This window comes from Ananas comosus, linkage group 18, assembly GCF_001540865.1.
Source record: "Ananas comosus cultivar F153 linkage group 18, ASM154086v1, whole genome shotgun sequence".
Taxonomy (NCBI): Eukaryota; Viridiplantae; Streptophyta; class Magnoliopsida; order Poales; family Bromeliaceae; genus Ananas; species Ananas comosus.
This window is the reverse complement of record NC_033638.1, coordinates 1,045,097-1,070,835: the sequence shown is the minus strand read 5'-3', so window position 1 is coordinate 1,070,835 and position 25,739 is coordinate 1,045,097. Positions and strand designations below refer to the sequence as shown.

The 25,739-nt window shown below is 37.5% G+C and overlaps 1 protein-coding gene across 6 annotated transcripts; it reads left to right on the top strand.

The window, feature by feature from the left end:
• LOC109724251 (probable protein S-acyltransferase 17) lies at positions 441–10,364 on the top strand. 6 transcript variants are annotated; one of them, XM_020253005.1, is made up of 10 exons: positions 441–1,107; positions 3,551–3,644; positions 5,906–6,000; positions 6,075–6,242; positions 6,567–6,696; positions 6,788–6,816; positions 8,456–8,547; positions 8,649–8,701; positions 8,778–8,903; positions 9,965–10,364. In XM_020253005.1, the coding sequence occupies exons 1-10, from the start codon at positions 959–961 to the stop codon at positions 10,238–10,240; spliced, it is 1,212 nt and encodes a 403-aa protein (XP_020108594.1). In that variant the 5' UTR covers positions 441–958; the 3' UTR covers positions 10,241–10,364. The 6 variants fall into 6 exon arrangements, with proteins under 6 accessions (XP_020108594.1, XP_020108593.1, XP_020108596.1 ...); XM_020253004.1 differs by having other exon boundaries at positions 442–1,107; positions 6,788–6,840; XM_020253007.1 differs by having other exon boundaries at positions 445–1,107; positions 6,624–6,696.

Below are 25,739 nucleotides of genomic sequence, written 5' to 3'. Positions count from 1 at the left end.
TCCACGTGGCCGAGCCCGTTCTTTCACGTGGTGCTATTTTTGTGGTGCCAACATGAACAAAATAACTCCTAAGGGGCTATTTGGTTCTTTGAAAGAGTGAAAATTTTTTTCAAGAATTTTTTTTTTCATGAAATAGTTTTCCGTCCATTTCGTTTTAAGAAAAACAAGTTTTTATGGAATTTTTTTTCTATATTTTATAAAAAAATAGGGTCTGTTTGGGTACTCCGTGAAACAAAGTAATAATCTAACTTTTTTATAGTGTATTTTTTACAACTTTTGAAATATTACAAGGAGTCTATTTGTATACGTTTTAGAATTATAACAAAAAACAAAGTAATGAGCTCAAAATAGAATTTTTTTTCTTTTTTTTTTTTTATCCTTCCAGAGAGCTCATCCTACCTCTTTCTTTTTGTCCCCTACATCCTCCACCACTTTCTCCTCCTAGACTCCACTGTTGATACTCACGAGCTCTCTAACTCCATCAACCTCGGGCCTCCTACCTCCTCGCCGCCCTCTGCTATCGCCGCCCTTCGTCTCCGTTGTAGTTGCCCTCCGCCACCGCCGCCTCCTGACCTCCTACTCTTCTTTTTTTTACCTTTATTACCTTCTTTCTTGAGATTGTGATATTTTTTCTCAGCGTAGTTGCCCTCCGCCGTCGTCGCCCTTCAACCTCTTCTTCTTCTAGCTCTACTACCTCCTTTCTTGAGATTGTGATGTTTTTTCTCGCCATCGACTATTGCAGACGGCGAGAAACCAAACAACCTATATTTGCAATTACAAATCTTTGTGGGCTTAATTAGGCCCAAAAAAAGGCCTTGCTCTAGCCCAAAGTGAACACTCCTTGCTATCGTTTCTTCCTTTTGACTCCTCCTTTACCTCTACTTTTCTCTCTCCTCTATCTCTCTCTTTAATCTCTCTAAAGGCTGTGTGAGGAGAGAGAGAGATAGGGGGAGTGGCAATGGCGACGCAGTGGGTTTTGGTGGCGCATGGCTTGATCACGCTACTCGTGGTCGTCTCCTTCCTCTGTGGGCAGTGGCCCATTTTCCAGGGCACCTTCGTCGAGCGCATCCACCACTTCCTCACCTTCGGCGCCTACGACTACTTCCTGTAAGTCCACTTCCTTCATCTTCAAACCCTAGTAATCCCCCCCTTTCCCGATTTTGGGCATGTTGGTTGTGCGTTTCGCGTGGTCGCCGAGGTCGAATTTTGTGTGTTGATCGACTCTAATTGATGGAAATCCTTGTAGTTGGTTACCAAGATAGAATTTAGTGTGTTAATCGACTCTGATTGATGGAAATGCTTGTGCTTGGTTACGAAGATCGAATTTAGTGGGTTAGTCGACTCTATTTGATGGAAATGCTAGTGTTTGATCAACCGATAGCGCAATTTCTTGGTTGCCGAAGTCAAATTTCGACTCTGATTGATGGAAATGCTTGTGCTTGGTTACGAAGATTGAATTTAGTGGGTTAATCGACTCCATTTGATGGAAATTCTAGTGTTTGATCAACCGATAGCGCAATTTCTTGGTTGCCGAAGTCGAATTTTGTATGTTGAATTGAGTCTAATTGGTTGAAATACTTATCTTCATCAACCCATAATCCAATATCTCGTCTCCTTTCTCAATTTGGATATGTTGGTTTTGCTTTTACTGGGCTATCGAGATTGAATTTAGTGTGCTAATTGACTCTAATTGATGGAAATGCTAGTGTTTGATCAACCGATAGCGCAATTTCTTGGTTGCTGAAGTCTAATTTTGTATATTAAACTGAGTCTAATTGGTTGAAGCGCTTAGCTTGATCAACACATAATCCAATATCTTGTCTCATTTCTAAATTTGGATATGTTGGTTTTGCTTTTAGTGGGTTACTGAGATTGAATTTAGTGTGCTAATCGACTCTGATTGATGGAAATGCTAGTGTTTGATCAACTGATAGCGCAATTTCTTGGTTGCTGAAGTCGAATTTTGTATATTAAATTGAGTCTAATTGGTTGAAGCGCTTAGCTTGATCAATACATAATCCAATATCTTGTCTTATTTCTCAATTTGGATATGTTGGTTGTGCTTTCTTGGTTTTTAAGATCAAAATTTTTGTGTTAATTGACTCTACTTGATGGAAATGCTTGTGTTTGATCGATCCATGATGCAATTTCTTAGTTGCCACAGTTGAATTTGCCGCAGTTGAATTTTGTATATTTAAGTTGAGTCTAATTGATTGAAATAGTTATCTTGATCGACCCATAATCCTATATCTCATCTCCTCTCTCAATTTGGATATGTTGGTTTTGCTTTTATTGGGTTATCAAGATCGAATTTTGTGTGTTAATAGAGTCTAATTGATGGAAATGCTTATGTTTGATCGACCTATAATGAAATTTCCCAATTTGGGTATGTTGATCGTGCTTTTTTTGTTTGCTAAAGTTGAATTTTGTGGATTGATTGAGTCTAATTGATGGTATGCTTGTATTTGGTTGATCATAATTCAATATCTCATCTCCATCCTCAATTTGGGTATGTTGGTTGTGCTCTTCTTTGGTTGTGAGGATTGAATTTTGCTGATTAATCGAGTCAAAATGATGGAAGTGCTCATCTTTGGCCGACCCAGTACAAAAATTTTAGTTTCTTTTATCCAAATTAATGTAGAAATGGGTTTCTTGGTGGTTCTTGAATCCAAGTTTCTTTCCTCCTTGGCTAATTTGGGTATGTTGGTCATGCTTTTCTTGCTTGCCACAACCAAAAATTGTCAATTAATCGAGTCTAATTGATGGAAATGCTCATCTTTGACTGACCCAGCAATGATGGAAATGCTCATCTTCGATCGAGTCTAATTGAAGAATAAAGTTGATATAGCCAAGTTTTTAATCGTTACTGGCTTAAATCATTATTATCACTGATTTTAGTTGCATGGATCCTCTTTTTCCATTTAGTTCTTCTTCGAGCAATGTTAGAGCATGCATTATCTTATCATTTCTTAGTATTTATTCTAATATCGCTTTTATTCTTCCCTTACTTCTAAAGCACCTTTTTGATGATGAAAATCGTTTATCTTACTGGTAAACTATGTGATCTCCATTGCACGCTACCACATTCACTTAACTGCTTTGATGCAAATTTTTCTTCATGGATGCAAGAGCTAAGTTGTGTAAGATATAGTTATTTCTTATTCTATCTTTTCTAGTAACCTTGTGTATCTGCCTTAACTTTCTAAAATCGGCTAAACATTTTGCATATGTTGTTTCCTAGTTACCCGGCATATGGGCGATAAAACATTTTTAGTATTGTACTTGTTATGTAAATAATTTTCATTTTATTTTATCTTTTGGACTTTGATAATCACACGACAAACCAAAGGAACTTCTCTTCCATTAGGACGCTCTACATTTTCTCACACTTAAACTGACTTTTAAAGAGAGATTGATCGTATGACTCTTCCGGGGAGGGGGGGGGGGTCTTGATAAAGTTTGGGGGTACCAGTGCATTTAATCCTTTTACATATACTCCTTGTCATAGTTGTTTTCTAGCTGTCACCCTGATACTTTCATACTATTTCAGACGATTTGTAGCGTTAATATTTGGTTCTAGAGGAAGAGATTGCTTTCTTACTGTTGAGCACTATTGTTGTGAGCGGCCAAATCCAATCTTACAGGTCTATTCTTGTTCACTCTTTTTAGTTTATTAATTCTTTTGCTCGTTGATTTCATAAATTTTATCTTTGCACTCTTGTTTCTTTTTTTTGTTTTGTTTTGTTGTTGTTGCTCATGTCTAACCACCTTTTAGCTTTTCTCACTTTTAGGTTATAGTATAGTTAAATTAACATTTAAATGAGGTAATTCAGATGGTAAAATAGACGTTGAAGCTTTTAGTAACAACTACAAAGAATATTGTTAATAAGCATAGTACATCAGGTATACATTATATCATGTGCTGATTAGGATGATGCACATCATTTTTAGTTATTAAAATGTTTAAAAGTTTTAAGCCTGTTAAAAAGATCTTGGCTTATCAGTATCGATTGCAAAAAAAAAAAAGAGAAGATATTGTGAGATTTTATTGTTTCTTTTGTGTTCTTTGTAGTTGCCTTTTCTGATGAACTCAAATTTGCTCAATGTATTCTTAGTTCACACCATGGCATCTCTATCAGTATTCTCAATAAACTTAGAAGTGTCATAGAATAAGGATTTGGGATCATGTATTACCCCAAATTCCATAGTAACACAATTTTTGGATTGATAAGAAAATGAATTTAAAAGTAGGGTTATTTGCATACACGTTCCTACAAACATAGTGAATTGCAGAAATATTCCTGCAAAACGAAAACTCCATAAGTTATCTCTGCAAAAGTCTAAAGTTATGCAGATATGTCCCTGCCGTTAAGGACTGTTAGAAAATTTTCGTTAACCACGGTTAAAGTACTTAACCATGGTTAATTATAACGTAAATTTACGATTCTACCCTTCTTCTTCTTCCTCCTCTTCTTCTTCCCTCTTCTTCGTCGCCGGCGAGGGCGGCGGCGGCAGCGACGGCGGCGACGGCGAACCCTCTCTCTTTCTTTTCCTCCTTCTTCCTCTCCCTCTTCCCTTTTATCCCTTCTTCTTCCTCTCCCTCTTCCTCTTTCCTCTTCTTCATCGCCGGCGAGGGAGAAGATGCGACGGCGACGGCGAACCCTCTCCCTCTCCCTCTTCTTCTTCCTCTCCCTTTTTCTTTTCCTCTTCCTCTTCCTCTTCCCTCTTCTTCGTCGCCGGCGAAGGAGGAGATGCAGCGGCGGCGCGCGGCGACGAACCCTTTCCCTCTTCATCTTTCTCTTCCCTCTTCCTCTCCCTTTTCCTCTTCCCTTTTTTTCTTCCTCTCATTCTTTCTCTTCCCTCTCCTTCGTCGCCGGCGAGCTCAACCCGCGCCGTCGCCGCCATCCGCTCCGGCGGCCCGAAGAGGAAGGGGAAGAGAAAGAGAAGGGGAAGATGCTTTTGGAGGGATATATTTGTGAGGGCAAAATGGTCATTTCACATGAAAACTGTTAAAAAATAAACAGTTCTCTAACAGATGTTAATCAGAGGGATATATCTGCATAAATTACGACTTTTGCAGGGACAACTTATGGAGTTTTCGTTTTGCAGGGATATTTCCGCAATTCACTATATTTGCAGGGACGTGTATGCAAATAACCCTTAAAAGTATATTAGATGATTTCAGATTTTTGCTATTGTAAAGCATCGCAAGCTTTATGTCTTCCTCGAAGTAGTATGGCCCTTAGGACATCATTAATCTACTGTTCATGTGATATGTCATTTTAGTCTTCCATAGCTCACATGGTCAGGCTTTGAGATCCCAAAAGCATTTAATTGTTATCAAGAGTCGTACTCATGGCTTACAGATGAGCAACATTTAAATAATATGCCTTTGTTATAACTTGATACACATTGCATATCACTTGATTAGTTCATTTCTCGTGCTTTCTAACATGAGTTAACGATTGCTCTGTTTAGCAGCTGGAGTGCTTGACTCATTTTCAATGATAGGGCACCCAAGTAATGATTTATGCCGCTAAAACAATATGTTGTATTTGAAATCTCAAGGAACTGCAATTTACGGTGTTTGAAAATTATTTTCTAGTGCATAAAGCGGCCATAGAAATGAACAGTAAAAATCGGACAACCTTATAAAACAGAGGATAGGTTTATTCAACTTAAGATCAAGTGTTTTGATGTTGATCTAGATAGCTTAATGATGTATGCATATACTTTTTTTGTATCTGCCAAATTGTGAATCGAAAGTATATGTCGAGTTACTCTCTTGCAATTTCTGAAAAGTTGTGTTACTGTTATACTCCATTTATACGCTATAATTACTTTTCTCTTCTAACTTTGTTCAAATGTCATGAAGAAGTGATGGCTGTTATGATCTTGAATGCAGCTAGGATATCTGGCCATAATTGGTATGACATATTTTATTATTGCAAAGTCATCATTCAGATATATACCTGGTCATTATATTGGTGAAGTTCACAGGTAACTATCAACAACAGTAATGATTGGGCTTTCTATCTCAGCCCCGTCCTGAACATTAAATCTGAAAATTGCAGGTATTTTAGTGTGGTGGCGGTTGGTGTTGGTGTTGTGCTTTTCCTATTGACTAGCTTTTCTGATCCTGGAACTGTGACTGCCGAGAATGTTTCTCAATATCTTGCTGCTTATCCGTATGATAACATCATTTATGCAGAGAAAGAATGTTCGACTTGCAAGATTACAAAGTATACACGATTGTCCATTCAACTTTGAGATATTCACACTCATACACCCTCTAAAATTATCTATTTACATATATTCCTGGAAATTCTGATTTTCATATATGCCCTTGATAATTCGTAATCATATATCCTTGGACTTACAAAAATGCCACTCTCTAGAAAACTTTTTCTAGTAGAAAACCCGCTTATTCGGATGAATTGGGTCATTTATGAGTTTAGGACCTTTAGAAAAGGCATTTTCGTAAGTAACTGCATTTCAAGGGTTTCACATGAAAATTCAAATTTTACAAGAGTACTAGTGTAAAATGCTCCTTCTACCTTTCATAGATGGTGTCACAACTGCTCTGCTTTTCACTCCTTGATTGGTGTTGCATTAATCTGCAGACCTGCGAGATCTAAGCACTGTAGCATATGCGATAGATGTGTGGCTCGATTTGACCACCACTGTGGATGGATGGTACATGTGATTTCTCTTTAACGGAGTCTATGCAAATTCTAGCAGTGTCTCTGAAGTTTAGGATGATTTCCTGTGTTTTCATTGTTTGCAGAATAATTGCATCGGAGAGAAAAATACCAGGTACTTCATTGCCTTTCTTCTTTGGTGAGTACTATTTGATTTTTTTTCCTTTTTTTAATGCTCTTAATTCTTAGTTTATTTTCTAGTAACAAAAAAAAGTAGTAACACTGTAATGGATATGTAAATAAATAGTCCACTCTAGATCAACAATTTGCTAAGCACTGTTCATCCGTCCTTTTTGTTAATAATTTTTTTTTTCCTTTTCTGCATTTGTGCTATAGTAGTCCTAAGATCCTTCAAATGTTGTTGTACTTCGTTATAGTTTTAATGAATTAGATCATTCTTCAATGGCCTTTAGAAATGCTTTTCTTGTAAGAGTGGTGGAATGCAGTTCCCTTGTAGTTTTTTACACCTTTATTAGTGCATGTCATTAGACACAAACAACTGAAAATGCGCTTAGGTTGTTATATAATTTTTATAGCATCTTCTTAGATAGTTATTACCACTTTTAGATAACGAGATTCAAATGACTAGCATGAATGTTGCTACGTAATTAGTTTTAAATTTTAAATCTACTATCCCTGTGATATTTTCTTCAATGTGTTCCTCTATGTAACTCCTGTGTCCTTTAAATATGAAATGTAGTCCCGATCCCTGCCCAACAAAATGTTGGATTGGTCGATTATTAATAGAATGATAATTATTCCCTTTGTTACATCTCAACTAATTTGAAGATAAGGAGGTCCACTTCTAGCTGTGGGCTTAATTCCTTGAATTTCCTTGGTAAGGTCTTAAGTTGTCTTAAGTTGTCTTCTGTGGAGATATCCAAATGTAGTCCACAATTACGTAGTGGTCTCGCCGGCAATGTCATATCTAGAAAGGCATATTTTGGAGCTTCTGTTTGTAGGGGCAAGCGAAAGTTAGCTATTGGTCCTAAAAGCAAAACCTCTAATTTGAAACTGCTGGAATTAGTTGCAGTTGTAAGCTGGTAGATAATTTCTTTAGACAAAAAAAGCTGTTGTAGTTTCTTTAAACAGCTCTTCTCAAATCTTAAGAAACATTTCTGCCCAAGATCCAACTGGACCAAATAAGCCCTTATTTAGAAAAGCACATTGGCCTTCAAGGGTATTCACGTACACTCATTTGTATTGATTTATATATACGTGTCCCTCGCCAGTTTAAATTGATACTGATATAGAAAAAAAGCTAGTACCAAGTGCCAATTTTTGTTCCAGTTTTGAACCAGCTTAAAGTGGTATAATGTACCGGTTACTCGTTCTGACGTCAACTACAGCTAAAAGTATTACTTCCTATCTCCTAGTTTATTTGTCAGTCATTCCATTTTGTGATGTCTGAAAATACCTGTTCATTTCAAAGAATTAATTATTTAAACTTTCTATTTTAACCTTGAGTTATATAGATATCCAAAATCACTGCCCAAAATTCCTGTTCATTGTTACGTCTACCTACTTCTGTGAGCCTGCCCTTGCAGTTTCTACTCGAGACTTGGAAGCGATTATCATTGTTAAACAAAATAATTATAGTTAGTAAAAGCATTTGATGCACCTAGATGGATACTGTTATAAATATTTTTCTACAGAGAGATTTTTCTTTTTTTTCGTGTTCTACATTTATTGGCTTTGCTAACTTCATGAGCCTCTCTATAATTCTTTCTTCCCTTTCCTTTGGTGCCCGGCAGGCATATCCTAATTTGCTTGTATGGAGCAATCTTCCTTGGGCTCATTCTTGCCGGTCAATTGAAAGAACGCAAGGTTATATACATTTTGACAGGTAACTGTTAAATTCTTTTTGAAAGATGGCTCATTTTATCAATCTATTCTAATTTGTTTAAAAGCCTCTTTCTCTCTCTCTCGCTCTCTCTACCCTTTCAGTTTATTATGGTATCGAGAATTCATTCTCCGGCTTATTTCCACATGTTGTACAGGTAGAGAAAAGGTCAATTAAAATCATGGGTTTTTCAAAGATTCTCATTGTTGAATGGTAGTTGATTAATTTTGCAGTGGTTTCTGGGTTCCTATAACACACAAATACTACTTACGGTATTTTTAGTCGTAGTCGCGATGCTACTTGCGGGCTTTTTTGGATACCATGTGCATCTCTGCTTGACAAACACAACAACCAATGAGGTAATATTCAGTTTGTCTTTTTCCCGTCATTGCTCACGTGTCTTTCAAATGCAATATTTAATTGTCTGATGATGTTGAAAATCGTCAATAGAAAGGGCCTGTGTGGATGTCGGAATGAGTTATCCCTAGAAAGTTTCTTTTATTCTTGCAACTTCAAGAGTGCAATTTTAGTTCGGTGGGCATGGATTTTTCGGATACCGTGTAACTACTAACTAGGGCTGACATAGCTAGCTGTTCGCGAGCCAACTCGTGTTTGGCTCGAAATAAGCTCAACATCGAATTGCTCATTTAAATAAATGAGCCAACCAAAGCTGGATTTTCCAACTTAATAACGAACCGAGTACGAGCTAGGGTCAGCTTGCTTGTCCTCAGCTCGTTATAGCTCGAATACATATATTTTACACTTATATTGGCTAATTTGTTGATTCGTCTGTAGGTTGATTTTGATTTTCATTAACATCTGCAAGTTGTAATCTAATGCTAGACTAAGTTTTTCATGAAAAGAAATAATAATCCTCTAATGAATTTGAGATTTAAATTTTGAGCTGTAAACAATTCGAGCAAATATGCAAGCTAGTTTGGCTTGGTAAACTAATCAATCAAGCAAACGAGCTGAACATGAGCTAGTTTGTTATATTGCAATAATGATCACGAGCTAGGCTTTTCCAGCTCGTCACGAGCTGACATATAATAATCTTGAGCTGGCCCTATTTCGCTCGTGTTTGATGACCCTACGCATAACACCTACAAGTGATTCATCATATTCCATGGAAAGATGATTCATCTAACATGTTCGGCTCCTCTTAGATAGTTTTTTGTCATCCTCAGTAACCAATTATCACTTGCCCCACGAGTAAATAACAGATATAGGTTGAACAAAATATGCATGCATCCAGACAGGCCCTGAAAGTATTATGCTCCTCCGACCCTCTACACATATGTGCGTGTTTTTATGTTCCTCATGTGCTTAAAGTGCATTTTTGATAACAAATTTGGATGAATATTTTCTGGATTTTGTGCTAAGTGGTTCTTTTATGCTCGGATTTTTTTTTTAAAAAAAGACATTTAAGTGGCAAGACTACATAAGCTGGAAGAAGAAGCTGAATGAGGCGAAGGCAAGTGCAGTGGCTCTCAAGGCGAGCACACATGCGGTGAACAGAGATGGGAAGTCTCCACTGAGCAAATGGAAGGTGTGCTGTCGCCGGGCCCCGCCGCAGCAGAGCGAGGAGGAGGTCATTAAGAATAACGTGTACGATCAAGGGGTTGTTAGTAATATCTATGAGATTTTGGTTCCTCTTTCCGAGAGACGGTCTCTTTCCCATCTAAAATCTTTGTGATAAAGGCGACAATCCATCATTGACAAATTTTTTTTTCTGGAAATGATTGTATAGTAGCAACTTATCAGAATAGATTACAATTTATCTGCACTAGAAGGACTTGCAAGGTATGCATCTTTGTGAATTCTGTTAGAATACTTTTAGAGGCTCCGAGTGGTACTTTCACGTCAGTTTCGATTTTGGGGCATCTGAATTGACGATCGACACCACTAAACACGATCTACGGCATGTGCGCTTCCTAGAAAACAAATTTCGTGATTTTTCGACATTATTAGGCTAGTGATCAAGTCGTCTTAATTGCACTTCTGTATTATTAGCTACTGAAAATTGAGACCACATAAGCAATAAGTAAATAATATCGAAAAATCATAAAAAATTGATTTCTATGAAGCGTACATGCCGTAGATTTGGATGCCCCATCATCGAAAGAGATAATGAAGCATCTTTTCGAGCTCAGCTTGTATTGCTGTTACAAACATCTCACCTGCAGCAGAGGCTTAAAACCAGGTTGGTATGGAGTTCAGATAAGTAAGGATAATTGCACCATTTGCCCCCCAACTTTTATCTGAGTTTCATTTTAGGGTCAAACCTTTTTATTCATTGTAGTTGGGTCTTCTGATGTGGATCAGCTGTTTCAATCAAGGTCCCTTCAGTCAGAGGGATTGTTAACTCTGGCGAAACCGATGTCGGCGCCGAACCCTGTTTACCATGTTGGCACTAAATCTTGTTAGGTGGTAATATCTGTTCTATTCATATTGGTACTGAATCTTGTTATGTGGCAATTTCTGTTTTGATTCAATTGTTTTTTTTTCTTTTTTCTTTTTCTTTTTCCCCCTTATAGGAGGGGTTTATAGGGAGGACCCCAATTGCAGAAATTAAAAAGGTTATGAACTATGGTGGAAACTTAGATAAAAGGCTCAGTAGTTGAGTTGCATGCAGTGCTTAGTAAGCACAAGATCACCTATAATCATAATTTACTAGGTAAGGGGCCTTGTGCGATACAGCGGGAAGACAATATAACAATAAATTATTATAATTATTGACATTATTTTTTTTTTCTATTATGCACTAATATTTTTAAATATTATTTATCACAGTATCGAATGTTTAAATATTAAAGAATAAATTATAAAATAAAATTAAAGTATATTTTTTTCAAGTATATTTTTTTCTAAAAATATTTAAACTTAATAAGTAAAATGAATATATCAGTTTAAAATAAAACAAAAGCTAATTACAGTATTAAGAAAAATAAATGATATTTTTCTATTATCAGTAAGGTAGAATTTACAAATAACATATAACTAATAAAGTATTTGATTCCTAAATTTTAAATTAGTGAAAAAATCAGTAGGTAGTTATCAAAAGCACAAAAATAAGACTAATCAAAAGACATTCAAAATCAAAATAGATATTTTTTATACTGTAAAAAGACTCAGCTACCAAATATTATATTATTATATAAATTAATACTTAAAAAAATTGTGTGGGGTCTACAACCCTCTAAAATAAGGAAAGGCCTTCTTTAGGGCTGCCCATTTATATACATTTTGGGGACTAAAATAAAAAATATGCAAAATTTAGGGATCAAAATTGACATGCAAAAAAAATTTAAATAGGCGATGGCATGATAATTTCATTAATTCTAAAATATTTTTTAACGGTTGCTATTTATCACGATGAAATTAAGAGGTTTGAAAACTTAATTACAAAAAAAAAGAACCAAAATAGAAAGTTTGGGAAGCACTATGCAATTAATCCTAAAAAAATTCTAAAAAAATTTGTGGGCCCCACAACCCCCCAAAATAAGGGGAGGACTTCAGTGGGTTCCCATTTCCCAATTAGGCCCCATTTGGATACCCTTAAAAATGTAGTATAGTTAAACTATGCTACACAAGTAGAAAATTTATGTATTTATAGTAAAAAATAAGGAATTTGAAGACAGAGAATAATAGTTTTTTTTTTTGAGAGATAGTAAACTTAAAGGTGTCTATGGACCGGATCGGGTTTGGATAGTTGATATACTATACCCATACCCTAAAAAGAAATGGATACGAAAAAAAAACTATACCCTACCCATTAAACTTCGGATTGGGTCTTCGGTCCGAGTCCGAGTACTTAAGTTAATAATATACCTATTGGGTCTACTTAAGCATGTCAGGGTAGTAACTATCCGTATACTACTCGCTTAAAATCGGGTATGGATCGAGTACAGATTGGGTCTAGATCGGGTACGGGTACACGTATGCATATATTTTTTATAAATTTTATTAAACAGTTTACGGACAAATTATAAATCTATCACTATAAAAAACTCACGTTCTAATTAGTTGCACCAAATCCAATAAAATTTATTCAAAAGAAAGATTCAAGCAATAAACAGCTAGAATTCAAAAAATAAGTAAAATAAAAAAATAAAAAGTGAGTAAACAAAGAGCTGGAATTTTCACTAGGATGAAAATATACAGAGATCCTTTATTTATAAGTTCTATTGAAATTGATTCCTCAACTTCAGATTTTTTTTTTATTTATTATCGGGTGTTTCACCGAGTCCAGGTCCGAGTCTGGTTCCGGGTCCGGATTTGAAAACTCTTCCAAACCCTACCTATTAAAAGGTCGGGTTCTGGTCGGGTCCAAGTCAGGTATGGGTATAAAGTGTCCGGACCTATACCCAAAACTTTAATGGATACATTTTTTTAATTGTATATTATCCATTTTTTATAGTGTCCGGTTCGTATTCGGGTAGGGTCCGAATAGGGTCCGAATCGGGTATGGTATATCGGATATTTTGGACAGCTTTAAGTAAATTGTCTGCTTCGTTTATTATTATTATTATTATTATTATTATTATTATTTAAGAAATAAATTTATCTAAAAATACGAAGCAAATGGGCATCAAATTTGGGACTTCGGAATACCAACTATCGAGAAGAAAGAAGAAGACAAATTAAATTGCACTGTTTTAGACGAAAGTTACACTGTTTGAGATAAAAGTTGTATTTTTGAATTGAAAGTTGTACTGTTTAAGATGAAAGTTGTATTCTTTGAAGCAAAAGTTTCAGTCTTCGAGGTAAAAGTTATTCTTTTGAGACGAAAGTTGTACTATTTAAAAACTATTTGAGATTAAGTTGCACAATATAAAACAGAAGTTGCATCTTGGAGATGAAAATTGTACCATTTCAAACTACGTGAGAAACTTATGCAAAAAGGCCACGTTAGATTACAATGGACATTATGTCACTATTTATTTACGTTAGGACTAATTGTATTATTGGTAGGGATGCAGACAAAGCAGATCTAGAGGTGGGAGACTCGATTGGTCTCAGCCCCGCTAACACTGAACCCACCCCGCCTTCCAATCTGCTACCGTGATTGGGTGAAATAGATGTCTCACAATATGTCCCACCTAAAAATCTACCTTTGCAAGTGCCCTAAATCCGCCCCATCAATTAAAATTTAAGTTAAATATTATTAATTTTTATTATTGTAATAAAAAATTTAAAAATAATAAAAGTATCATAAAAATAATCTCTTAAATTACATTCATTTTTAGAAAGAACTATTATTTAAAACTCAAATAATATTAAAAAATTTTAAAATTATTTTATAATTTAAATATTATTTCGGGTAAATCAATTTTTTTATCATCTTCCATCCCGAATTCATTTCGGGGCATAAAATAAACCTCGTTTTGTAGTGTCCCTGGTGTTTAACGGTCTGTGTGATTTCAGCATCTGTGGCTTGTCGACACGTCTGGTCGAGACAAGTCAGAGTCGTTTTGACGCGAAATGAACGTAAAATGGACTCAGCGCAGTGCGAGAGTGGAGAGCTAACACTAAAATCTGTAAAGTGCAGGATTTTAGTGTTGAATATTGGTACCTGAGAGGAGTACCGGTACCCCAGTGAGATTGCAGAACTGGATGCTCTCGGATTTGTGCCTATCTGATGCTGAGTACCGGTACCTGTTGTTGAGTACCAGCATCGAGCTCAGGTACCGGTACTGCATCGGGCTGGTATCGGTACCTAGCGCGTGAGATTGCGGATTGAGGGACCGAGTACCGGTATTCAGGCCGAGTACCGGTACTCCAAATGGAAAAGTGAGTTGGTGACGGGCAGTTTGGTCCTTTTGAAGGTGTCGTTCATTCCAACCGACCCTCAACCTATTTATATGCATAGAAAGGTTGGATGAGGCTGTTAGCTTCTCTTTTTCTTCCCTCTCCCTAGTTAGTTGGAGTTGATCGTAGGAGGGTCGTTCGACCGCGTGGGTGGTCCCGGTGGAGCCGTTGGAGGTACGAGGTAAGCTTCCTTTTCGTCGTCTTGGATGATTGTTCGTGTGCGGTGGCCGGTCTCGGTTGAGCCGCTCGAGGTTGAGCTAGTGCGAGGATCCTCCTATCGACTTCTAACCGATGTTGGACGAGCGCTCAAGGTGGATTAATGTTTACCGAAAGGATAAATTATATAAAATCCCCCTGTTAAAATCCGATTTTTCACTTCCCCCCCCTGTCATTTAAAAACCTATACTTTGCCCCCTTTAAAATGAAAAATATTCACAGAGGGGGTACGGTGTGTAAAATGAGCATTTTTTCCCTTACCATTTTCGTCTCCTCCATCATCTTCCTCAACCGCCGCCTCGATCGGTTGCGATTCACACATCGATCAGCCGGGATTTCTCTTCAGTTTCTTCTCCACCTGCTCCCCTTCTCCTCCTGCACCCTCGCCGCCCCTCAATTTCGGCGATAGTAGGGAGGGAATCGAGGTGGGCGTTGATGGAGAGGTAGGCAAAGGCAACGAGGGCGAAGGCGAGGCGGCGGAGGAGGGCGAAGGGGATGTGGGTGAGGGTGAGGTAGTGGAGGAAGGCGAGGTGGCGAGGCGGCGAGCTAGAGGGAGGCGAAGCAACAGGGAAGAGGGCGAAGGGGTATTTTTGGCATAAAAAAATATTTTATAACGGAACCCTAACGGTAGGGGATGAAGTGCACATTTTTATTTTACAAGGGGGCAAAGTGCAGGTTTTTAAATGACAGGGGGGGAAAGTGAAAATTCGGGTTTTGACAGGGGGATTTTCTGTAATTTAGCCTTACCGAAATCGTCGGATTTCCATCTAAGTCATAGCATTACCAGCATGTATTCTTGGCTTTGTTCATCATGGTTAGTGGCTCAAATTCGTGGATTTGCATGCTTTATTGACATCCGAATTTTGGAGCATTAATTAGTGATTTTAGATGATGTATACATGTTGAACTGGGATTTGACTTAGGAGAAAACTCGTTAAACCTACACCATTATTTTCTGAAAGTTACTAGATTTAGTTTCGGGAGCTGTTGTTCTTTTGTATCCCCGCTGTTGGTGCGTATTGGATACTCAGATAGCTTCAGGAGCTGTTGTTCTTTTGTATCCCCGCTGTTAGTGCGTATTGGATAGTCAGATAGCTTCAAGAGCTATTGTTCTTTTGTATTGGATACTCAGATAGCTTCAGGAGCTGTTGTTCTTTTGTATCCCTAGTATTAGTGCGTATTGGATACCCAGATTAGTGTAGGGTGAGTTTACGCTCGTGCTGAGGGGTCGAGCTCGTTTTACAGTAGTGTGTAGACTGTTCCGTATTATCGGATGCTGTCGTAGTTGACGGTGGACCCAGATTTGCATCAGATTGTGCCAAGGGCATGTGACCTTTGGTTGTTAGACCAGTTGGACCCATTTGCATTGACTATAGGCTGTGAGAGCCTACTGGAGCTTGACAGAGACACGCTTGCATACTCGATTGGGTCGCGCCCACGAATGTCACTCCGGAGTGAGACTTTTTTTGCGATGAGGTCGCACCGTTTCTGTTTGGACAGTTCTTGGTCGTGGGTGGTGTACGGTGTAGCTTGGTTATAGGCAGGGTGGGTCCGTTTGGGCAGCCCGTAGAGATTGAGTCAGTGGTAGCTAGTGATGCATTTTTATATCTACAAATAGTCTGTGTTGGTTAGTAATAATATAGTGGCATGTAGCTATAGAGTTCTTTTCAGCTTTCCTTACTATACTTCGTACATATTACTGTAGACTTAGTGGGTCAGCCGTTGAGGTCGGTGGCGGTACCCACTAAGGATTACTCTATTTTGCAGTAGTTTTCACACCCAGTTGTTGACACCTTTTTGTAGAGCTTTCGTTTGCGGCTGCTGCTGTTGCTGATTCTCACCGTAGTAAGGGAGTCACGAGCTAGATCCTTCTCACCCGTGGTCGGCGTGCTAGCAGAGCACCCGTCAGAGGTAGTGGGTGGTTTTCATGTACATACTGTGTGTTTTGAGTACTCACTGGAGCGAGGTGTTATAGTGGACTTTTGTATGTACAGTGAATCCTTTAAGTTTTATATATGTTTTAGTTCTAGCAGTTCTATACATTTGGTTGTAGCTTTGACGTGCTTACAGGTACAGCTATCGCTTCCTATATACGAAAAATTCCTATGTATACGGCGGGTCTGTTGGCGTGCTCGGAAAAACGTGATAATCCGGGGTGTGACACGTTTACTGCCCCAAATCCATTTACTATTCTCCACTTACAGCCCTATTCGGCGTAGATCCAAGTGGAGGCTCTACTAATCGGGATCTATTCGCATCTCTATCCGTTAGTTTCTAACTTTTGTCCATTGTTTTCACTTTCATTTGTAACTTTCTTTTGGCTATTAACTCCCCAACTTTCATAATATGCTTTAGTAAGAACACAATCATTCAAATTTTGATTAATCTCAACAGAATAAGCCACGTCAACTCTAACAAAGTGATGCCGAGGAGGTTGAATGCTCTAAAAAAGGCAATAGGCATCATGTGTAAGGTCGATATGGCGATATGGTTGTTAGCATTGAGGATGAAATTAAGGGTGGTGAGACCAGGCTTAGCGCAATATGCACCTAGATAGGAAAAGATATTAAGGACCAAAATGACAAAAAAGAGTAAAGACTAGGGACTACTGGTGCAATTAATTGTCAAGGTTAAGGATTTTGATAAATAAAATATAAAGTTTAGGGTTTAGGGTTTAGGATTTAGTATTCATGTTCAACTATTTTGATAAAAAAAAAATATAAGGTTGGGGACCAACAAAAAAATTCTTATAGAGGATCGGGATCAATGGTGCAATTAACTCTAAGCCCTTTATCTTAAGCAAACTAGTTGAACATGATCAACAATTATTTCAAAACTAGTGAAGGCACCAGTGCGTTGCGGCGGATTAATTCTATAAAAGTAAATAAATAAAAAAAGCTGAATAAAGAAGAAATAGCAAAGATATAAGAAAAATAAACGAACAACTAAAGAATAAAAGGAGAAAAGGTTGAAGAATAAGCAACAATTGTTGTAGTAAAAAATAAAGATAAAAAAGAATAAAAATAAAATCATAAGAATAATAAATTATATTTATAGGAGCAGAAAAGTATAAGAAGAATAAAAGAAGCTAAATAAGAAGGAACAGGGAGAGCAATAGCTAAACTTTCTTTTATTGACTGGTTCATCAACCATCTTCCATTCTTTTCAATTGAGTCCCTAGAGTTTTTTTAATCTATTGAGTCCTTAAACTTTAATATTTTTTAATAAAAAAAATGCTATCTATATACTCAAAAAAGAGTTGTAGATCTTACACCCCCTCATCCTAGGATTCGAAGCCCTTAGAATTTTTAATATTAAAAATGTTGGATAAAATTAATTAAATACCTAAAAAACAATCGTCGCAAAAATCACATAGATTTTTACATACCTCTTTATGGTGCGGAATTAATGTTGTGATTATCAGGATCTGATCTCGTCTTGTTTTACGAACTCGTTGATCCGCCAACGTCCTGTCTCAATTTGTTGCACGTTGTTCTTACTCGTTGCAATCCGGCTACTAGAGTCGATCGCCGCACACCACCCAAATCCCTAGGGTTTATGATGGTGCCCTAGAGCGAACCCAAGAGAGAATTTTTTGTTGAGAGATGATTCCTTTTTTTTCGTTGTCTTTCTTATGTCGTATATGGTCAATACCTCATGTATTTATAGGCCATAAGGAAGATATTAATCCTAATCATATTCTAACTAAATCTCACATAGATAGAGATTTAAACAGATTAGGATTTATCTGTTAGATTTATTCCTTATCCCAAGTGGACTAGGAATATAACAGATAATTATAAATATTTATTTCTTATCCCATATGGATTAGAAATATTTTAGATAAGTCCCAATGTGGACGAATCCTAACATCTCCCACTCGTACACACTTGGTACTTATTCATACTTTCTCATCCCTAATATATTCTCATCTTGTTCTGCTCTTCATACGGGAAATGGTTGGTGCGATCAATAACGAGAAGAATCATAAGTAAGGAGTGTTATATTAAGCCACCATCCGAACTAACATAACACTACAACTCCAAATCTCGTCTATACCCCAAATCATTGAACTACACCAGATCATAGCATCTCTGATCCCATAGAGCAAACTAGATCTCTCTCATTAATGTATTTGTTCTCATGATTATATTGACAACGAATATCAACATAATCGTCTGGGCAATGAGTAACAAATCATAGGTGTATTATCAAATGATTTTTCCTTAGATGCCTCATGTCAATCCATTTCAACTTGACTGCTTTCCTAGACATGTTCTGCTGGACCGAATCAATCATGGTCCTTGGATATCATGCTAAAGTAGCATCACCAAGTATCCACTTCATAACATGGTTCTAAGTTCCAAAGGGTACGCAAAACTCACACAGCGACGAAATGGGAATCAATTTCGTCACTCTCTAAAACATAGTGATCGATCTTGCACATACGGTATGAACGTATGCTATGGTGGAGCTACCTCTAAGGACATGTCACGCTCAAAAACACCATACGAATGTCGGTTTTGTTGTAACTCAAGACAACAAACCTCAAGACAGTCACCCACATGGTGTCTTCTTTACATTCGGCTTCATACAGGCCGAGTAGAGTCGTGGACCATCTTTACTGTCGACTTCGTACAGTCTCATCTTAGCTCATCTAAGGCGACATTCAAGATTTAAACACTCGCCAGCTCTTATAGCGCAAAGTGGATCACCTGCATTACTAACTGCATTTATGTGATCTTATTTGTCTCATTCTGCTCGCTCTCCTAGCGACAGGGCGATCACCCGTGTGAGAGGGCTGATCAAGGGGCTGGTGACATTCATTCTCACAAGGATATTGTGCACTAATTTAAAATTTAATAAACATGTATATAAATGAAAAAAAAATTCAAAAAAATTTATTAGCAAAATTATTAATACAAGATAAAAGTCAAGTCCTACACAAACCCAATCCTCTAACATGCTTATGAAAAACATTTCTAACAAGGGGTTTGGTAAAAAGATCTGCTATCATATCATCAGTAGATGCAAATTTAATTACAATCTGTCCCTGTGCAATTATATCTCTTATGAAGTGATATCTGGTCTCAATGTGTTTAGATCTTCCATGATACTTTGGATCCTTCGCATAAGCTATCGCTGCTTTGTTGTCACAATAGATAATAACAGCATCATCTGTACGTGCTGTTATACTCAAATTTATCATAAATCTCCTTAGCCAAGCAGCCTATTGTACTGCTGCTGTACATGCAATGTACTCCGATTCCAAGTCGATAAGGAAACACATGGTTGTTTCTTGCTACACCATGAAATAGCACCTCCTCCAAGTATAAACGCATATCCTGAGATAGATTTGCGTTCATCTTTATCTGTGGATCCATCAGCATCGGTGTATCCCATCAATCTAAGCTCTCATCCATAATAGCATAGAGCAAGGTTCGTAGTACCACGCAGATATCTGAAAATCCTTTTAACTGCTTGCCAATGTGCTGCACCAGGATTACTCTGATATCGACTAACCATGCCAACAGCAAAACATATGTCCGGCCGAGTACACATCATTGCATACATCAAGCTGCCAACTGCACTCGCATATGGGACTTTTTCCATCTGCTTTCTGTCTTCTTTTGATTTAGGGCACTGTTCAAGGCTAAGATAATGACCATTTTCCGTTGGAGTGTCAATAGGTTTCGAATTATGCATTCGGAATCGTTCCAAAATTCTTTTGATATAAGTCTCTTGAGACAAACTTAAGAATTTTCGAGATCGATCCCTATGGATCTTGACTCCCAATACATAATCCGCTTGTCCCATGTCCTTCATCTCAAAAGTAGAGGACAACCACTCCTGTGTGGTGATTATTAACTCCGTATTATTTCCGGCCAACAAGATATCGTCTACATATAGTGAAAGGTTAAGAAAACTTTTTTCTTCCCTTTTAATGTACACGCAATGATCTTCTTCGATCATCACAAAGCCTATAGAAATAATCGCTCTATGAAATCGTTGATACCATTGCCTAGACGATTGTTTCAAGCCGTAAATGGAACGTTTTAAGCTGCACACTTTGCGCTCTTGTCCTTCGGCTATAAAACCAGGAGGTTGATTCATATAAATCTCCTCGTCTAGTTCTCCATTGAGAAATGCAGTCTTCACATTTATTTGGAACAGTTCCAAATCTAAATGTGCGATGATAGCCAAAATCAGGCGAATTGAGACAAACCTCACCACTGGGGAGAATGTCTCTTCATAGTCTACTCCCTCCTTTTGGGTGTATCCTTTCGCCACTAATCGAGCCTTATATTTGTCAATTGATCCATCCGCCTTACGTTTTATTTTAAAAATTCATTTATTTTCAATAGTTTTGCGTCCAGACGGAAGATCAACTAACTCCCACACATTATTCTTAGCCATAGAACTCATCTCATCCTCCATAGCAGCTAGCCATTTATCACAAACTGGTGAATTCAAAGCTTCAGCATAAGAAGCCGGCTCATCAAGATCCGTAGAAGCACACATGAACGATTCCCCTTCAATCTCAAATCGACGATGGGGAACACCTCCACGTTTACTTCTTCGTAATGATGGACTTTGTGAGCCATAGTCAATCGGCACACTCCCACTGACCATAGGATCACTCCCACTATTTTGGGCTATTTCTTCATATGGCCTCAGTGCCTCATTCTCGCCTAACAATGGAACATTTCCTTTAGGTTCTTGCAACTGGTATAGTGCAAGGTCCTTTTTAATCTCACCAATGTCTAGAAAATCATTCTCAAGAAAATCCACATCGCGCGACTCTATCTCAGTCATTCCTCCATCAGGATGCTTGCCATACATCACATAGCCTTTCGAGCAATTGGAATATCTAATAAAAATTTGTTTATTTGCTATAGGGCCTAACTTTCCATATTTATGAAAAGTATTATGCACATATCCTGCCGATCCCCATGGTCGTAAGCCTTCCAAATTTGGCTTTATACCATGCCATAGCTCATAGGGAGTTGAAGGAACTGACTTAGAGGGCACTCGGTTAAGTATATAGGCAGCAGTCAACAACGCATCACCCCAAAAATTAATTGGGAGGTTGGCTTGCACCATCATAGACCTAACCATTTCCAAAAGAGTCCTATTCCTCCTCTCTGCAACACCATTTTGTTGCTGAGTACCGGAAATAGTTAACTGTCTGCGTATTCCCTTTTCCTCACATAGTTTCCTGAACTGGTCTGACAAATACTCTCGTCCTCTATCAGTACGTAGAACTTTTAAAGTTCTTTTTGTTTGGTTCTCAACCTCCACTAAGAAGCGTTTAAAATAATCTAAAGCTTCTGAACGGTGGGACAACAGATATACCGAACTATAACGGGAGTAGTCATCAATGAAAGTGAGGAAATAGTATGCGCCATGACGTGCTCTCACATTCATAGGTCCGCATATGTCTGAATGAACTAGTTCCAATGGATGAGTTGCTCTACGTGCCTTACCAAAAGGCTTTCTGCAGGCTTTTCCTGCTAAACATGGTTCACAAAGAGGTAGGCTAAGCTTAGCGAGTGACCCCAACAGGCCTTCTCTAGCTAGTCGAGCCATTCTTTCTTGTCCAATGTGACATAATCTCGCATGCCATTTGATAGAATCAGACACAATATCAGAAGAAACTAATAAAGCAGAATTATTATTATTATTAATAAAATCCAAGTCCAAATCTAAGACAAAAAAATTATTCTTTAAACAACCATTACCATAAAAGTCCTTGCCCAAATAAATAGCTAACTGAATATCTGTAAATTGAAAAGAAAAACCTAATCTAAGTAATGTTAAAACTGACAGTAGATTACATCAGATGTTCGGTGCATACAGCACATCATGTAATATCAAATAACGACCATTGCGCAATCTAAGTTGGTATGTGTCAATTCCAAGGATTTCTTCCTCAGTGTCGTTTCCCCATCATGACATAATGGCTGCTAGCAGACACCCGACGATAATCCACATATCCTGCTCGATCTCTCGTTACATGCTTTGTTGCTCCTGTGTCTACAATCCAATCAGAGAGAGCGTGAGCAACAAAAACGTGCGAGCATACATAAATAAGAGAGTCAGGATTGGGATTTACCTTCTTCGGCTCAGTGCAATCACGAGCGAAGTGTCCCATATTTCCACAGTTATAGCATTTCACTTTATTTAAATTTTTCTTTCCGCGCCTGCCTTTGCGGCGCTTCTTAATTCCACCCTCATTTGGTGCGCGGTTTCCAGTCTTTGCATATTTATTTTCTCCATTTCGGCGCTTGTGCTTAGGCCACTTGCCTCTGCGCTGTCCACCGTGGGCAACGAGTGCATTGGCACGGTTCGCCTCTCTGCGCTCCGCTTCCAACTCAAGATGTCGAGATATATCGTTGAAGGTCTTAATACCTTCATTATGAGTCAGCATAATCTTGATTTGATCCTAAGATGAATCTGGTAAGGACCTTATAACTGATTGAACCTGTTGTTCGTCAGTGAGCTCGCAACCGGCTGCTTTAAGTTCTCTTATCATAGTAGACATCACCCTTAAGTGCTCTGCCATAGAATGCTTCGGGTCCAACATGTATTGATTGAATTTGAGGTTCAAGGCACGAAGTCTTGTGGTCGACATGCCCCCATATTTCACTTTGAGCTACTCCCACATATTTTTAGCAGTCTCATAATTTTCAAATTCTTTGATCAAATCATCGTGCATACAGCTCAACATAGTATATCATGCACTTCGATCTTTCTCAAGTCACTCGTTATAGGCTTGTAAATCGTGACGGTGCTGAGCCGTCGTGCCTTCTTCAGGTTGAACCATACTGTTGGTTAAATGGCTAAGTATCCCTTTCTCATTAAGGAGATATTGAATTTTTCTATGCCACATGTCATAATTTGCTCCATCAAGCTTATTTTGATTTAACAAATCCGCGATGGAAAGATTTTTGGAAGTCATTTATCACTACAATAATGCATATAATTTTAAATTAAGCACAAATATCCAAATCTTATTCTCAATTCAATTTGATAATATAATTTCTCACTGCATCTTCAAATCGAAAATTTCGTCTTTGAAAAAAAGACTAATAATCATCTCATTCAATGCAGATAAAAAATAATATATCAAATTAATCAAGAATAAATTCACGTCACAAAATAAATGATGAACATTATGCAGTTTAATCAAAGAAGTATATTAAAAAAAATATGCATGAATTTACATAAGTAAAGTTGATTTTGAATGGTTACATGATAGTGATCTGATGCTTAGGTTACGGTTCAAGTCGCACAGCCTACAAGAAAAAAATTTCACGCCTTTTTTTTATTTTATTTTATTTAAATAATAATCAACCTGCAGGCCTAGGGCGCGGGTCCGGTCCATCCGCCTCCCAGTGCGTCAGGCCTGCAAGCGGCCTTGGCTATGCACAGCCTTGCACACGGCTGGCCCACCGATTGCCCAGTGCACAGCTTGGGCCCTTGCGGCTCAAGCTGAGCCTGCCAATTGCGACTCAAAAAACCGAGTTGAGCCTGCCAATTGCGACTCAAAAACTTCACTCATTATTATTATTATATTTTTAACAAGTTAAAAATATATTCGATGTTAAAAAACGAATCATCGAGCGAAAACAAGCACTTTAAGGCTCTGATACCACTGTTGGATAAAAGTAATTAAACACCCAAAAAACAATCGTTGCAAAAATCACATAGATTTTTACATACCTCTTTATGGTGCGGAATTAATGTTGTGATTACCAGAATCTGATCTCGTCTTATTTTACGAACTCGTTGATCCGCCAACATCCTGTCTCAATTTGTTGCACGTTGTTCTTACTCGTTGCAATCCGACTACTAGAGTAGATCGCCGCACACCGCCCAAATCCCTAGGGTTTATGATGGTGCCCTAGAGCGAACCCAAGAGAGAGAATTTTTGTGGAGAGATGATTCTTATTTTTTTCGTTGTGTTTCTTATATCGTATATGGTCAATACCTCATGTATTTATAGGCCACAAGGAAGATATTAATTCTAATCATATTCTAACTAAATCTCACATAGATAGAGATTTAAACAGATTAGGATTTATCTGTTAGATTTATTCCTTATCCCGTGTAGACTAGGAATATAACAGATAATTATAAATATTTATTTCTTATCCCATATGGATTAGAAAAATTTTAGATAAGTCCCAATGTAGACGAATCCTAACAAAAAAAATTGAGAAAATAAGATTAACTGTAGACACTTAGATAAGGGGATATAAAATTTGCACTCATTTTTAAATGTACAGGTAGCATTGTTTTTTTTAGTTTTTTTTTTCATTGTGACTTCTTTATCTTTTGAGTTTTTGAACTTATAACCGATAATAGTGGAGAAAAAAAATTAGCAAAAATTTGATGATGACGTGACACTTAATATTCGGAATATTCCTACGTATTATATAAAATAGAAAATAAACCTCTTAATCCGGTTATAATATTTTGGACGGTTGTTAGGCCCAAGAGATTAAGAACGCTAAGTGTGTTACAACTAGAGTAATTCTAGGATGGGTAACGCCTTGGTAAGTTGGGCATTATTGTTGATATTAGAGTCAATTACCAGCCGGAAGTATGAGATGAGTTTGGATTGAGTCGGAATTATATAATAGGTAGAGCGTGGCTTCTCGGCTGATGGCTATTATGGTTGGAGTACAACTCCCTGTAAAGTCGATTAAGGTTAACGAGACAAAGTTCATATCGTCTGATACTTGTGACTGTGCTTGAGCCTGACAAGGACATTGTCATTGGAGATTAAAGAGAGGAGGAATGTTATACGATATATGAGATATAATAGTACTAAATCACTTAACTCGGGAATGGTATTTTGGGCAGTATTGCTATGTACAAGAGATTAAGAGAACTAAGCGTACGAGAACTAAAGCAGTTGTAGGATGAATGGCCTCTTGAAAAGTGGAGCCTCATAGATAATTTTATTAAATTTGATAATTATAATTATTTTCTATTAAATAAAATTAGATCAATTAATTATTAACCAATAGAGTCATTAAATTTGTTAAACACTTTTACTTAAATAAGTATAAAAATGTGAATAAAAATTATAGTTTTTTTAATTCATAAATAAAAAAATTAGGAACCCAATTGAAACATCAAAAAAAGTGACTCTAACA